Source organism: Punica granatum, chromosome 4, assembly GCF_007655135.1.
Source record: "Punica granatum isolate Tunisia-2019 chromosome 4, ASM765513v2, whole genome shotgun sequence".
Classification (NCBI taxonomy): Eukaryota; Viridiplantae; Streptophyta; class Magnoliopsida; order Myrtales; family Lythraceae; genus Punica; species Punica granatum.
The window spans coordinates 2,811,671-2,828,994 of NC_045130.1; the positions used below are offsets into that span (position 1 = coordinate 2,811,671).

General features: G+C 34.7%; 2 protein-coding genes across 4 annotated transcripts; one reads left to right on the plus strand and one right to left on the minus strand.

Moving 5' to 3' along the window:
- Positions 1-7,143: 7,143 nt before the first annotated feature.
- On the plus strand, positions 7,144-10,479 carry LOC116202804 (probable trehalose-phosphate phosphatase D). 3 transcript variants are annotated; one of them, XM_031534415.1, is made up of 11 exons: positions 7,144-7,514; positions 7,641-7,781; positions 7,878-7,949; positions 8,208-8,300; positions 8,563-8,619; positions 8,795-8,896; positions 9,119-9,196; positions 9,393-9,462; positions 9,777-9,847; positions 9,940-10,032; positions 10,143-10,479. In XM_031534415.1, exons 1-11 carry the CDS (start codon positions 7,263-7,265, stop codon positions 10,203-10,205), a joined length of 1,092 nt encoding a protein of 363 aa, XP_031390275.1. In that variant the 5' UTR covers positions 7,144-7,262; the 3' UTR covers positions 10,206-10,479. The 3 variants fall into 3 exon arrangements, with proteins under 3 accessions (XP_031390275.1, XP_031390276.1, XP_031390277.1); XM_031534416.1 differs by having other exon boundaries at positions 9,949-10,032; XM_031534417.1 differs by lacking the exon at positions 8,563-8,619.
- A 2,599-nt stretch (positions 10,480-13,078) lies between these two features.
- LOC116203081 (NDR1/HIN1-like protein 13) lies at positions 13,079-14,359 on the minus strand. The gene has a single exon (XM_031534747.1). The coding sequence runs from the start codon at positions 14,155-14,157 to the stop codon at positions 13,348-13,350; it is 810 nt and encodes a 269-aa protein (XP_031390607.1). The 5' UTR covers positions 14,158-14,359; the 3' UTR covers positions 13,079-13,347.
- Between the last annotated feature and the right edge of the window lie 2,965 nt (positions 14,360-17,324).

A 17,324-nucleotide genomic window follows, 5' to 3' on the forward strand; every position in this document is an offset into this window, starting at 1 on the left:
GGATATCTTATGAAAAAGAGTTTGAAATTATAACCTCTTTTTTTAAGACCTTTTCTTTTAAAAAAAAATTACAGGTCAAAGTTCTCAATAAGAAATTCGAGATAGGCCCGCCTAACCTGTCTTTCAATGCACACTAATTTACCGGAACCTGCGTTGCACGAATTTTGTAAAGAAGAGATTATTATAAAAACAATAACATGTAAACTTTTTTTTTTGTATTATACAAACTTTAATGTGGGAAATTCATACTTGTAATAGAAAAATATATATCGTTAGTTTTATTTGATAAAAGAATAATAATCTTATAGCAAATCAAAACATTTAAATTTCATTATTTGCTTGTCTTTGTTATAATTGATATTTCATATATTAATTTTTATAGATTTGAATAAACTTTAAGATAAAATGACCCAATCACTTGAATGAAAATTTTACTTAATTGAGCTTTTATAAGATTAGATATAATTCTTAAAAAAAATTTAAATTGATTTTAACTTTATATTTATAAATGATTCTTTATTTTCTTATTTATGTATATATTTAGTTATTGATGAAATGACGATAAATGATCGAAATTAGAAATATTCTCTTCTTTAAATATTTCTTTATATTCATATATTATTATTAATGATAATATTAGTTATTATCTTTTATTTTCTATATAGTATATTAACATATGAATTAAAAATGGATTTACTATTTCACCCCTATTTAGTAGTGTGTTGTCAACTTTATATATATACTAGGTTGTTGAGCCCGTGTATTGTACGGATTTTGTTTAGAAAATTTAATAATAGGAAATTAAGTATGATATGGATTGTGGGATTTGTATTACATTACAATCCGTTTTTCTATCCTACAAATTTGGACATGGTAAATTTTATATTACAATGATAAATATTTACTTTGAGAACCATGAGAGAAGTTTGTGCATATTCATCATTTCACTCATCAAAGAAATTTCTTATAAAATAATTTTAAAATTCTATTCAGTCAAAATCCTAAATTTTATTTGGTGAAAAAATAATAATTACAAATTTAAACTTTTAAACTTCTATATTCCATGATGAATTTTTCTCACTTATACATTTTATTATATATTAAGTGTTCGTGAATTTGAATAAATTTAAATACTTTATCTAAATTTATCTTTTCTCTTGAAATTTAAATGAATAATTACCTCTATGGTGGTCATTACCCAAGTCATATTCATTTTAAGTGTTTCCTTTGCTTAAAAAAGTTATTACATTCATAATAATTAATAAAAATTCTGATGTCACATAGTTATAGAAAATTTTATTTTAACATTTAAATTACAGATATTTTTTTACAAATAATAATAAGTGATTAAAATCCTTCTTCTTTGACCATTTTCTTATATCATTATTACTCATAATAATGAATTGTTATCATATAATTTATTTATAATATATTAATATATGAATTAATAAGATTTGTTTTACTATTTTACCCATATTTATTATGCTGCGAGTCAAGTTTATACATTATATAGATAGACTAATTAAGACTTTTACTATTTTCCCATATTTATTATGTTGGAAGTCAAGTTTATATTTATACACGTATATAGAGAGATATCAGATGACCTTTCTAACCTTATAATATTATAATATTTACCTTTTTTACCCTATTTATTTTTATGTAGTCAAGTTTATATATATATATATATTTATTGATTATTATTAATTATAATATAATATTAATTATTGTCTTTTAATTAATATATAGTATATTAACATATGAATTAGTAATGAATTTACTGCTTTGCACCTATTTATTAGTTTGTTGTCAACTTCATATACACATATCTATATATATATATATATATATATATATATAATGAATAATTCATGTAATGATCCAGCATGGCAATTGACAGAACAATCAAATTGTTCGTATATCTTTTAAAGAAGCATGCTGAATTTTTAAATAGATTAGATACAGTTTATTTATCTTGAAAGCACAAAAATATGCATAAATTTATTGTAAAAGCCAAAAACATTGAGTTCGTTTTTTTTTTTTTTCGATTACAAGGGATGTCCATAAATTTAGTATAATGAAATAAAAATATTCCTAATAGCTAATATAGAGTACAAATAGTTCCATCATCAGTATCAAATCAGATACCTCTTAATCAACTACAATATATCCTCTTCAATATAGGGATTTGTTTTTAACACATGAAATCAGGAAAATAATAAAACGAGAGGAAATTGCATTTTTTTTAAATACAAATTATATTCTACCCAATTCAACTCCATTTTTTCCTAAATTTAACATTATAATCATTATTGTTTTATTTTTTCTACCATTTAATAATAATAATTTATCACTCATATTTTTTTTCTAACCATTTTTATAATAATTATTTTAATAATAAATTCTTCATATACTTTCGTATCTATATATATATATATATATATTCGCATCCATTCATATATTTCTCAGCACTTGTAATAATTACTTTTTTATCTTTTCTTATTTCAAAAAATTGAGTAGAGCTGAGTTGGGAGTTGGGATTCCAACTCAAAAACCAAACACAAGCATATGTTTCTAGGCCAAACCACATACCTAATAATTAAGCAAGGCATCCAAAAAGTCTTTGGGCATAAAAACCCACAGATCTACAAATCATCACCTAACTTTTAGGTCGCATATTTACAATTATTCATCGACCACGACACCTCATTTCGTGGCCCTACCACGCGTGGGGTTTGGGACGGAGACGGTCAAAAATGAAATCAAGAAGTATTAATTAAAAAGAGCAAAATAATAAAATTTTCCGCAGCACATCAGTCGAGAAAATATAGCATAAAACTCCCCGTATAGTTGTTCCAATTTTCAATCATCGTGGGCATCGGTCAAAATTTCACATAACCCAAGTGGAAAGAAGGGAATAATTTGTAAAAGTGAGCAAATTATACGTGTGCGTCTATACCTATACATTATTTTTTTGATAAATAAAAAATATTGGCATTGCAAATAAATATTCCGCATTTTATGCATTATCAACAAAAGCATATTGCACATCATAACTTCAACATCGCATACGCCATTACGCCTAACCTATGAACAGTCCATATTAGGTAGATGCTTTGGATCATAGAACCGACTTTTGGGCTCAGTGGAGACTGTGATTTTAGCTCATGCATGTAACTCCGTGCAGACCGTAAGCGATGTTTATCGTGCGAAAGGCAGACAAATGATGAACATTTCTCGCTAAGAAGGTGACTCCATTTTCATCTGGAAAAGGCTCATAAATTAATCTCTTCTCTTATTTAAATGTTTTTCCTCTACTTTAGTTTGCCTAACTCTCGTTTCCTTTTTGACAATCGTTCAACTTCTCCAGCTTTAAAATGGAATAAAATGAAGGGACCTTCCTAAAGCTTGTGCATGCAATTTCGTTGAATCTACTACTTGCATGCATGCTTGACCACCGACTTTGACTTGACAAATATATAGTTGTTATTATTTTCTTAAAAAATATATCAAATCAAATATGCATAAGGTAAATCAATCAATTCCTTTTTTAATGAATAAACCAATCAATTTATCCCAATTTTTTTTTTAAAAAGAAACAATCAGTTATCAACTGAGGATCCGGTCTAACCCTTCTCGTGTGAAACGCAAGGTTTATTCGATCATAATATGCCGCCAAAATCTCACCTTAATATGGATTATATAGACCAACTATATATAAATATATATAGCGACCTAAATGAATGTTCGTAAAACAGAAATGTATGCACACGTAATATAAATAGGATCAAATGATGCTTTGAAGAAAGAGACTCAGGATGATCATGCATGACGTATTAGACAAAATGTAAGTGCCCAAGAAAGTTCGGTTAATTTGTTCTTCACGGATTGGAAAAAGGGTCTCATCATTACAAGACAATGCCCAAGACAAAGTCAAGTAAGCAGTTCAGACTCGAAATTTCGTCTTCGCAGAAAACCAAACACCTCTTTTTTTTTTTTAAGGCACACTTGCAATTATATTCATATAAAAAGCAAGCAAGCGCACATATACATATATAATGAAGGCAAATATATGGAAATTGTGTCATCTTTTCTTAGAAACTGATCAACATATATGCAAGGATCTTGTAACGTACTTGTTGGACCATTACTCAAAAGTGCTAGTTGGTAATGAGATCATTGGGCCTTATATATAAATCCCATATCTCCTCCTTACAAAACGATATGGGATTCGCGAGGCGTGACAAACTCCCTCATATGTTTAGGAGAACTTTGAACGTTAGTTAGGCAATTACTGAGAAATTTACAAATAAAAACAAAAAAATGGCGACCAAGCTAGCTATAGTTAAATTACTAAGAAATTTACAAAAAAGCAAATGGCGATCGAGCTAGCTATATTAATTGGACAAAGATACTCATCGAAAAAAAAGGGCAAAGAAAATAGTCTAGAGAGACATTTTCTTTTTCGATTATAAAAGAGTTCCATAGTCCTAATATAAATATAGGAAGTAGAGCAAAATAAATGGACACATAAGCTCTAGTGGTGAAGATTGAACTCAGAATCTCTTGGTTCCAAGTTATCGTCTTGTGTCACTGTACCAAAACTCTTTCCTCATTGAGAAACATCATTAATAGTCAATAATCATGCGTCCGTAGGAGCTTCGTTTGCGCATCCAAAACTTTATATTTCTAAAACATTGTTGTTACTTGAAAGATAGAACATGGAAAATAAAATGGAAGGGAACATCAATTTCTTAGGCTGCGTTTGAATTGTTAGTGTGATTTTAGAATTATGATTTTGATTTTGATTTTGATTGTGGAAAAAGACAAATGAGATAGTATTATAAATTTGACTTGGGAAACGTGTATTTTTGTTGTGTAGTGTGTTGAGTTAAAATCAAAATTATGATTCTAAAATTAGTTTAACAATTCAAACGGAAACGCTGCTGGTTTTGCTCCAAAACGACGTGAAAGTTAGGTTTAGGGCTCCCGGTTTCCCTAAGCATTACAAGGGGCTGCGTGAAAGGATACCTTTTTGATTGGCCGAATTCATTTGCCTTAACGCCTTTCAATTAAAAACCTTTTTTGTCGTCTGATGCTCGGCAGCAAGGTCTAAATTAAATTAAAGAATAGGGTTCAGCCACATACTATGTTCATGTACACGTGCTTAATTAATAATTTCTTCTTCCGGAGCAATGCCGTGCTCGGGACCGTTAATTTGAGAGATCCGCTGGCTTTTAGATCCATTATTATACGCTCGATGGAAAAAACGATATCGCTCCATTCCCTACAAGCTGCTATAGATATTTTTGTAATCGTTAATTTTCGCGTAAATTAAACGATGAGAAAATGATGATCTCAAAACTACTTTTTTTTTTTGGGGGGAGTCATAGAAGACCCATGGACTTAATATGCTTCAAAAACAGCTTTGCTGGAGCACTTTAATGTTTGCCATTGCAACTACCAACAGGCCGCAGCGTATTCAAATGGGAATTAACAACTAAAGCAACAAAGTAATTTTCAATGCAATTTCGCGGAAGTTGATGACTAATAATTAAAAAAAAAAGAAAGAAATCACAGCTTATTAATTCCGACACAAAATTAAAAGCTAGCTAGCTAGCATTTGAAATTTCCTTTGCGCAAAATCATTTTCACATTTCCTTTGCACACTTTTCTCCATGGAACTTTCTTTTATATCTCTCCCCACCTTCACCAAAGACTAAATAATTTGTCTCCACCGAGTCTACTATTTATAATTAATTTCACAAATGCGACAGTTTTCCATATATATAAATTTTAGGGCGGACCATCACGATGTTTCTGAATTGTGGTTTAGATGGTTCAAAGTTCAAACTGCACTTTAGTGGGTGGATTTTTATCGCATTTTAAGAGTTGAAATTCACTGAAATTATTTATTGGTTAGGACAATTTGATGCTCATATAATGATTAGTGACACCACAAGACATCAAATTTTTTTCCAAATAACAATTCTCCGGTCAAAACTCTCCTTAAAATAGCAATTTGTGATACCCTAGAGGGTTATAATTTTGCCACGTGAATTTCATTGCATATAACTGTTACATATAAAATTTTATCGTAGTGCAGTGACATGTCATTATTCTGGAATCAAGAGATTCTCACATGTAGGGTTACGTGTACTCATTTATTTAGATTTTTATAGAAAATTCAGTTCATACTACTATTTTCCTTTTGTCGTTCATACTGGTTAAAGCCTTAGACCAGCCCGTAGCATATTGAGAGGAGAACCGTATTGTGTGTATCATTTATGGGTGTGAACCAATACCTCTGTCGAGGTCCTCCACCAGCTATAGCTAGCCCATGCATGCCTTAAAATACTAAAAAGCTTGACAGAATGGGATCCCTTTATGAAATCAAACCAGCTACACACGGCAAACATTAGCTATCGGGGCATCCTATAACTCGAACAATATTAAGCAGTAAGTGCCATTTCTCCCAAGAATATATCGAGACGTGACATCGGCTGCATGCAACTTCTGGGACCATATGAAAGGACGGAAAATTCCTTGTATGAAAGCAAATTAAGTTATATTGCATAACAAAACCGATCAAATAAATGACTATTAGTTTTGTGAATGGAGAAAATCCATGGTGTGAGAACTTTATCCTTTTAATAGATTGATCCGACTTGAACTGAGTTATTCGAAATTTATTGGGTTTTCGAATATCAAGATACATGCCAAAAAAATAAATGATTATTATTATGAAGCTACGTAATTTTGAATATAATTAATGAAAGTTCTTTATGAAAAAAGACATGAATCCGATGTGAGATCGTTAACCCTTGTTTTAGCACAACGACCAGAGAATTATTGCTCCAATCAGCAAGTAATAATGCTTTGCAGTAGTTCTTGTTTTGATGTTTGATAAAGAAGTTAGGGTAGCTTCTTCTCGGACACCTGCCCCATTGGCCCCGAAGGAAGCATTTTGGCCTTAAAAAGCAAACCAAATTTTAATTAGAAAAATACAATAATCTTTTCTTTTTTTTAAAAAAAGGCAAAAGTTGGTCGTTTCGTCTTTTAGTGGCCTGAGAGACAATTGATTGAGAGGAGAAGAGTGCTATAAAATCGACGAACATCTGTCTCCCTGAGAAATAAGCAAAGTGCGCAGCGCGTGCAATTTCCTCATCCATCTTAAGCTCTCCATCGCCATTAAAACACAGAAGCTCTGAGCTTCCTCTGTTTTTTTCTTCTCCGTTCTCTTATCCTGCAAGCAGAACAAAATGACGAAGCAGAGTGTCATGATATCCGATGCCAAGTTGGGAATCGGGCAGCTGGCCATTTCCTTGGAGCTTCTCGCAGCAGCTGAAAGCTGCATCGAGATCTCGTCGTCATCGAGAAGGAAGCTACTGAAGAGTGAGACGACAGAGCCGGGGAAGATCGCTACGTGGGTCGCCTCGATGAGGGCTTCCTCCCCGACACGTGTCCGGCCCGCAGCCTCCCTCTTCGAGGCTGAGCAGCATAATTCATGGATGGTGAGTCTCTCGAACGAACTTCTTTTTCGGAACTGAAAATGTATTTCATCAAGGCAGCACATGTATATCAGCGATAGTCAAGCATGGCTCCCCATCTTTCAATAGACTCAAAAGCTTCGATGGCAGGTCCGTCATCCGTCAGCTCTGGGAATGTTTGAGCAGATTGCAAGCGCCTCCAAAGGGAAACAGGTAGTCATGTTCTTGGACTATGACGGGACGCTCTCGCCGATAGTCCAAGACCCAGACCAAGCTTTCATGTCCGACGAGGTTGGTCCCAGTAACACATACCGTCATTTGGATTTGAAGGAAGTACAATACCCTAGCTAATATATTTACATGGTTTGGTTACGGTACTTTGATCAGATGAGAGAAGCTGTCAAGGAGACAGCTAGACATTTCCCTACAGCCATTGTTAGTGGCAGATGCAGAGACAAGGTACGTACGTACATTAATTCCTTGAAATTACTAAACTATCGAATTCCTGCATGGAAAAAGACCTTTCTCTCTAACGGACTTTGATCGGTCCGTGGGGACAATAAAGTAGACTTCCTGCAGTGAAAGCATATGATACTCCACGTACATTATTGCAAAGTTAAGCCCGGCCGGATATTGTGAAACACGATTAACTCGATCACACGGCACAGTAACAATCTGACCCAATGATGCTTATAGTTGATGTTTTATTTTAAGCAGGTTTACGGCTTTGTGCGGCTGGGAGGACTAATTTATGCAGGCAGTCATGGGATGGACATTAGAGGGCCTTCTAGAAGCCGCAAAGAGCAAAAGGTAACAATGTACAAACATTTTTATTTTTTTTGCTGAATAAAACAATGTACAAACATATATAAGCCAAACTGTTTCTATATATAAATTTTCTTAATTTTACCAAACGACATGACATGTAAGTTAGTAATATTTCTCTTCGTGACACTCGATTAAAGTGTATATATATTTTTTCTTTTTTCTTTTTTTCTGTAGGAATATATTTTCTTTACTTACTAAATTTAAGTAATTAATTATTATAGTGGTGCTGCTATATTTTTTTTAGGGTGGTAAATCGGTGCTATTTCAACCTGCAAGTGAATTTCTGCCAATGATTGATGAGGTTTGAATATATATCTTTTTTTTTTCTTCGGTAAATTTGTATATATCTCTTTCTTCATTGGACAATTGACACCCTTTTCATATATGTGTAATATAAGAGTGTTGTGTGAAAATTGAAAGTAATTAGATATTGAACAAGCATAAATGATCAATTTAGCATATTTTGACTCCTACAGGTTTACAAAATCCTGTTGGAGAGGACAAAATCTATCCCCGGAGCAAAAGTTGAGACCAACAAATTTTGTTTGTCGGTGCACTTCCGCTGTGTTGATGAAAAGGTATGAATATCATCAAAAGAAAAAAGAATCATATATATCCTCCATATATGCGCAATATTTCTAAAAGAATTATATATATATATATATAAAGTTTTTATCTTGCAAATTATTTCTTATAATGAAAATAATATAATTCGACAAATGTTAAAAGCCATTGGCATTTCGCTCGCTTATTTTATTTTGCTGACACTTGGGTTTCTTTTTTTCTTTAATTTTTATTAGAAATGGGTTGATTTAGCTGAGCAAGTTCGAATAGTGCTAAAGGAGTACCCAAAACTCAAGCTCACACATGGGAGAAAGGTAAATGTCCTCCCATTTATAATGCATATTATGACTCAATATTTTCTTTTCCATATCTTTATTTCCTCCCTTGTAATTTTAAAAATAAATAATGACGATACGAATTAAATATTGCAATGTGATTTTCATTAATGTACAGTAATTGATAATTCTATGAGTAATTAGATTAATGAGATCATATGGGTTTTGAAAACAGGTGTTAGAGATTCGACCAGCCATCAAATGGGACAAAGGCAAGGCCCTCGAGTTTTTGCTGAATTCATTAGGTGAATTTTACAACTTAAAATAGCTTATACACTTAATAAAGCATATATATATATATATATATATTTATTTGTCGAATATAATATTTGCTAAAAGACTATCAGTAACAAAGCACGTGTTTATGTACACACATACATATTCTTCTTTTTCTGCAGCCTATATATTACAAACCGGCGGAAAATTTCGACAGCGTTTTCCGCATTAAAGAAATTTCCTCAATTAAGTTGCGCCATGCATGAAATTGTTTACGTTAATAAAGATTAATTCTCTAAAATATGTACCACATACTAAACTGTTTGAATGATCATATATCCAGGATATGCCAATTCCGACGATGTTTTGCCGGTCTACATTGGAGATGATCGGACGGATGAAGATGCATTCAAGGTATTGATCGACTTTTCCTTCAAGACCTCCAATTCTACTTTTTTCTGAGGTGTTTGTACTTTACTAACTCGAGTTGTCGGAAATTGACCTAGTTATTGAAGGATAGAGGACAAGGTCTAGGGATTGTCGTCTCGAAAGTTCCAAAGGAAACAAGGGCTTCTTATTCTCTGCAAGAACCATCCGAGGTATATATGCATGTATAGTTTACGAATATATTTTTAGTGCTTATTTACTTGGTTTACTTGATTGTCATTTTACATTGACCTAACCAATTTTTTCCGACCAATTTTTCTAGGTTATGGACTTCTTGCGGCGGTTAGTTGAATGGAAGCGCAATTCAATCCGAGCAAGCATATAGTACCTGCACTAGAAGAAATTAAATCCGATGTTGACCCCGTGGAAAAAAGTTTTGGGACGAACAAAGCAAGGCTGCCTTTTCAACATACATAAATGCATATACATATGTATATGTTCTTTTTGCAGTGATATAGGTTAAGGATGATGAGAGAAATATATCAACGATAATACCGCAATTGTGAATATATGATTATGTGAACTCATGCACATGTCGGTTGAGTCGCAATTGTAATTTCATCTTGGCAATGGATAACTTCTATTGACAATTTATCTTCTACCGATCCATAATTTGCATTGAACTAAGAAAGTCACAAACAAAATTTGGCCATCTTTCTCTTTAATTATCTTATGTTAATGTTTCACCTCGTAGGATTAGATTTTGTACCCAAAGGCTTTGATTAATATGTCATATCAAAGATAACCAAATAAATTGACTTCTTAAAACCCCCACACACCTCCCACCCCCACCAATTTAATATGTCCTACTTCAACTATTGTTAAAAGAAAAAAAAAAAAAAAAGAAAAGGAGGGGCAGGTGATCAAATTAAGTACGTGATATTTCGATCTCACTTTAGTTTAGACCTGTTAAACCATCAAGCTGCATTAATCTTCTTCATGATTACACATATTGTCAGACAAGAATAAAATTACACGGATCGATCATTAACTTAAGGAAAAGGCAATTTGTGTAATAGAATTAAGAGGGCATGATTCTTGCTAGGTTTGATGTATTATATGTGAGAGCATATGCATAATACATATATCTTTTTTTGGTAATTAAGTATAATACATGTATCTATACTACTTACATATATATATTGAAAGAAAATCTTTGGTATCCCCTTAAGAGTTATTTTGCAGTGATTTTAACTAAATTGTCCTTAAAAACTCTAACTATATTGTTAAAAAAATAAATAAATATGGGGACAAAATTGTAACTGTGCACAACTTTCTCCCCTCTCCTCTCCTCTCCTCTCCTCTCCTCTCCTCTCCTCTTCTTACGCCATGTATCCCGCTTCCCATATTCCTCTCATTTCCTCTTTCGTTACTTCTATTAGAACCTCACCTTCCAATTGCTTTTATTTTTTTCTCATTTTATTATAACTTTCTTTTTTTCTTGAAAAAATTTTGACATAATTTTGATTAATTTATCGACTACGCGTGACACGGATGCAAGCTTTAGTATGTATATATGCATGTCGAACTTGGAGGATCCAACGGAAAACTAATATCATATATGCGTGTGTACACTTATATATATCCATATACTTGGAAATTAAACCGGTTTACTTGATTAGGGTCGTGCATAGTGTGTAGTTGTTTGTGCAATTAGATGGTGCTCACTCAAATGTTTGTACCGAAATAATGAATGCCAAAGAGCAACCAAACACGTTTTAAAGTTTCAGAGGAAAATTCCCCACACGACGTGATGCATGCATATGTTACTAAACTGGTTCCAGTTGTCAGATTTATGAAAGATCTTTTGACGAAACATGATTGGAAATTCCCAGATACAAATTACGCATAAATATGTATGTGTGTGTGTAGGAAGCAGCTAGCTAGGCCAACTGTCCCCGATAAAATTGGATCCATGGATCCTGAAGCTAAGCTAATTCAGGAATCTCGTACTTTGTTTTCATTTATGATCAATGGGGCCCATGGATTATATATATTTTCCAATCAAATTGATTTATGGATAATTAATTAATTATGTATCTCATTCTATTTACAGAGACGTTAGGTGGTGAAAGTGAAACCCACTACACATACATATCTATATGATTGAGGGTGAAAGGGCTCAGTTTGTTTTTGTTGAATGAAGAGTTGGACTCCACTCACAAGTACTAAAACAGCGAAGCAAGATCTCGCGATACTTGAGTTGAGATGCCATTGATTAACTCGTGCATACAAACGTCTCGTAAAAATTCATACTATGATCAATCTCAAGATCTAAATCACTACATGAGAATGTTATTCATTACGTAGTCATCGATCCCAACTCTTTCCCTCTTTCGGGTTATCACTTAGTCGCACTCCATATGTCCCGTGATAATTCATTGATGTCGATACAAAGTGAAAATATATAGAGAGAAAAAAAAGAAAAGAAAAAAGAAGCTCCCCACTAGCTTGCTAGCCAATAAGCTAGCTAAGCTTTCTTTTAAACTTTGTGGCCTTTTTCTACGCTTAGATTTCAATAATTCATGATTGATGTGCTGTCAAAACCGAGAGAGATTGTATCCTGAACGGAACAATTATTGGTCGAAAAGGGGGCACTTCCCCTAGGACACCCAACCAACTACAATCCACTCTATTTTATCTTTCTAAGTAAGGACTTTATGATTACTTATAAATATTTAAAATGATTAGATGAGAACATTTCGTGCAAGAATGATGGTGCATTTACTACCCTTAGGAGGAACAACACCATCCAAAATTATAAATTTATAAACGCAACTGTGAATTCCGAGTTCCGCACTAACCACACCTCGGCTAGGCAATGCAAGGACCACCACTACTGCCACTGGCCACCCCGCAACACTAAGCTGAAGTCTCAGAGGTGGGAAAGAGGTACACATAGAACATTGGGGATCCGTATCATTTCTCTCAGCTCCAAGACTATACTAGGTCGGGGACGACTCGGCCTTGGACTGAGACGCAAACTAGGACTGATCTGTAATGGACTGATTTTTCATATTGATATCCAGTTCAATTAGACAGGTTCAGTTATAGAGAGCCACTCAGACCATCACGGCCCAGAGTTATTGGGCTGGTTCAGTATTCTACCCCAAGAGCAAGGCAGTCATAGTCATAAAAAAGGGGCATTTCTATTGGAAAATATATATTAACAATATTGCAAATCAAAATGTTTATATGTTAAATGTACAGCTTGATCTGAATGAATATAGTTGTGTACAATGTCATAAAGAAGAAGCTAGAACCTACAAAATTCGGCTTTAAGAGCTCGCGAAAGTCGGCTAAAGAACGCCGCCATATAATTAGTGGAATCCGGGACAAAAGATCGTAGAAATTAGAGAAGTTACGTTATTGGACATGCTATACAATTCCAATACAGTCTATCAGGCCCCATCAGATCCTTAAACTTAAACTTTAATTCAACATGTTTGTGTCCTATGATACAATTTTCAGTGGCGATGCCGGGTTGTGTGGCAGCTCTGGGAAAGTACTCGACTGCCTCGTGCTAATGTATCTACTGTAAACTTGCAGGTAACGGCGACGTCCGAAGTCCGCTCGCTAAAAAACCCAAATTTCATCCTGGCGGGGACACTAATGTTCAGCAGAAATGAGACATGAACCTTTGTGTTCCCACTCTTGAAGCTTTCCTTAATTTCTTCAGGCAGCCGTGAGTTTGATCCTTTAAGCACCATTAGGACAGCAGCTGTGTTCTTCTTCCCCTGGTGTAGGGATGGGTATTTTCCATCAGCTATATCATTGTTCTTGAAATGTAATGAGGCTACACCCCCTTCTTTGTACAAAATCCCAGTTCGGGAATTCGGGTTATGCGCGTCTAACTTGAGGTCGTATTCACGCGATCCTGTCGAGTTCCTGAAAACCAGGCGATCCACTTGGAAAACCGGGTTCTTGGGCTTGGCAAAAAGTGTGGAGATGCCGATAATGATGCCCATCGCGATCAGGACGATGACGATGACCAGGAAGAGGCAGAGGAAGCACTTGCAGCAGCCCGACCTCTTGCTGTTTGAAGGCGGGCGCTTCTTGTGCAGTTCGGCAATGCGTGCATTATAGGACGGCGGGATCCGGTAAATCTGGTCCTTGGGGACCTGGACGACGTACGTGCCGGAGGGGAAGGAGCCATGGGCTGCAACTTCGTGGGCGGGCTCAGGAGGTGGGCCAAAGGCGGAATCTGGGCCTGAGGCGCAGTCAGGGTCGGGATCGTAGGGAATATCAGCAGGGGGGACGGTGGCCCGCTCCGCCATGGGGAGATGGGGAGCGGTGGAGGAGCGATGCGGAGGGAAATTTACCGTGGGACGATGTAGCAGCTTTCATGAGACAGTGGCGGCAGAGGCGGCGACCGCAGCGGCAGCGGCGTCATTAAGTTACACCAACAAAATGCCGGGAGGAAAATATCTGGATGAGGCAGTTGATTAGTTCTTGATTGAAAGAGAGGTTTGTAATCAGTGAGGCTATTATTAGAGTGAGTTTCACTTTGGCCATTTGAAAGAGTTTTAACGGTCACAAATGATTGCTGTGGCCTTACTTATCGCACTATTTCTATTTGAGGTAGGTAGAAAAAGTATCCACTAGTTCATCTCCTAGCAATGGAAAATTGGACTAATCACCGGTTAATTACGCTTAAAATTTTGTTGGTCGTGTGTCCCATTTTACAATCGAGATTTGTACACATTTTAAATCTTTGAACTGAGTTCTGTCATGTAAAAAATGAAGTATAAAAGAGTTTCACCAATAGTAAAGATTAAGAAATGACATATCATATGCTATTATAATATAGGGACGGACCATGACATGGCGAAGGCCTCTCCAGAGTACATCGGGGACCTAAGACTGATGGATTTACTATGTGTCCGGTTGCGAAGATAGATAAGGGGTTCCATCGCAGACAAGCAACAAATGAAATACAACTGTCCGGAAAATCATTGAGATAAAAAAAAGAAATAATTTAACTAGAAAATAATAAAGGGACTGACGTGCATGACTTTCTATGATATGACATGACTATAGATATGTGGATGGGCAATGTACAGATGGGCCTTTGGCGGTATTAGAGGCCGCATCCACATGATTCTCGAGCCCACATTCCATAATATGTTCCTATGGTGTTCATGAAAATTCAACCCAAGCAGATAGTTTAGAGGCCGGCAGTATCGAGTTTTATGTAATCGAAAATCATTCATTAGTGAATTTGACGTGATAATCATCGAAGATTGAGAGACTAGGACCACTAGACCAGGTCAAGGGCATTCCAAGGATAGACTCGACATAAACGTGCAGCTTGGCCTCATGGGGCAAATAGTAACTCTCTTACCATAACTAGCGACCTAGTGAATCCTTTCAATCAATAAGATTAAGATCTCACCCGAATTGATAACTTGACTCTTTTAGCCATTTTAATTGCCGCGTTCATTTGATTATCATTACATTCATCACAAGGACACTATCATATCACGTGTGATTAGTAGCAATATATAATTTCAAATGGGGAATAATTATTTTCTCCTGATATTATTATCCCCATTATTAATACTCGAGACACCTAATGCCATCAAGGATCCCTCTTGAAGTTTGTTATTCACGAGTCATTGTCATCATTGAGCTCTATCTTCCAAAATTCCCTAACTCTCCTCACTTTCCCATTTTTATTTTGCTAAATCATAGCATAATAAATACAAAAAAAATAAAAGAACAATAATTTGCTTCGCAAGTTTATATGTATTACAAATCTTACCATCCAAGGAAGCATTAATTAGATAAGATTGATCCTGTTCAAACGTGGACAATCTTCGGGGGGTGCTTAGCAAGTCAAAGAAAGATGTAATGTCTCGATCAAGTTATAATAGGAGATGACATCAATTACATACACCCTCTAATTCTCTTTTATCTACATTTAATTCGTTATATTTTTAAGCAAATGTGATTTTATTTTCAATAAATATTAGTCAAATCATGCATTCTTAATAAGGTGGTTACATAATCTCTATTTGTTCGTTCCTTGCTAATTTTTTATATTTGTCGAATAATAATTAAATGATGACAACAACAATAGGCGCGAATAATGGGAAGAAAATTACGAAACACCAATTATTACCATAATAACTTTTAAAAATTCATGATTATCAAAAAGAATAAAAATCTTCTTTCTTCCTTCTCATAAAATCATGAGGTGTTATTATTTCCCTGCTCGACTTCGTTTTGGTCCTGGATATTGGTAAGTGCTTACATACCAAATTGCTTCAACAATTTCTAATTATGTGGAAATATTTTGCCCTTCTCTAGAAGCGGATTAATTTGGTGGAACAAAACTGAATTTTGGTCCTTTCAAAATCATTAAGGGGCAGAAATATTATGTTTTGGTAAAACATATGACGCAAAGAACTTCCCAAAGTAGGACCAAAGTCATTCACTCTTCAAACTTTGTCTTGTAACCAGAAAATACCAAACCCATATAAATTAAAATGGACATTTAGCCATACATAATCTTGTTTTTAAAACTAGTGTTGGATTCTTACCCCCAAAGGGAAATTAATCTTTTTTTTTCTTTTTCCAGGGGACATTCTCTTCATAATAGTATATCATTAGCTAGCTAGCTAGCTCCGTAATAACCTAATAAATCAATTTATTGTGTTTTGGGGGGGGGGGGGGGGGGGGGGGGGGGGGGGGGGGGGGGGGGGGGGGGTGAAGACAAAGCCCATGACACCTTCAAGAATTAATCATCATACCCCATATGTATACAGTTGAAAAGAATTATTCGACCAACTCCATCAATTATTACAAATTATAGCATCCTCATTATGCATGCTCTGGTGTCCTCATTAGATTTCGTGAAGAAACACAAATTTATGAACTCTTCCTCTAAGATTAAAATTGCATTGTGACGGATGCCCTTTTCACAAACCGGACTAACTCCTTCCATGGAATTTTTGTATTTTGAGTCTAAGAAAATAAAGCAACTATTATTTATACCACATTCCCGATTTTCCTATACATTTTGGAAGAGCAACCCGTATATAAGGATGTACATAAACTAAAATATGTTGCAAAATCCCAGATGAGCCAATTTTATCTTGAATTAATATTAACAAAACGTTGGCTGGCTCTATTAATTATTCGATCATTGCTATAATATTTTAAAATCAGGATAGGATCATGATCTCTCAGCTGGCTGGCTGGCTGGCAGGCAGGCTTATACTCGCAACAGAAAACAATAATTATTTGGAAATAAAAAGAATAATGACAAATTAAGAACTTGTCACTTTCCTAATCTTAAATTATTTTAATACCAAACTCTTACGCAAGTGGGCCTTTGACTAGGGAAGATCCTGGCCCACTGTGACGCTCATGCATCAGTCTTCTCCCGTTCTATCCACAAAAAGATAATTAAGTACCAACAAAATGAACAAAATTCCAA

Bases quoted from the DNA above. Each gene is read 5' to 3' on its own strand.
- LOC116202804 (XM_031534415.1), top strand. From the start codon at position 7,263: ATGACGAAGCAGAGTGTCATGATATCCGATGCCAAGTTGGGAATCGGG. The intron at 7,515-7,640 runs GTGAGTCTCTCG...CTTCGATGGCAG, and splicing joins AGCAGCATAATTCATGGATG to GTCCGTCATCCGTCAGCTCT. The intron at 10,033-10,142 runs GTATATATGCAT...CAATTTTTCTAG, and splicing joins CTCTGCAAGAACCATCCGAG to GTTATGGACTTCTTGCGGCG.
- LOC116203081 (XM_031534747.1), bottom strand. From the start codon at position 14,157: ATGGCGGAGCGGGCCACCGTCCCCCCTGCTGATATTCCCTACGATCCC.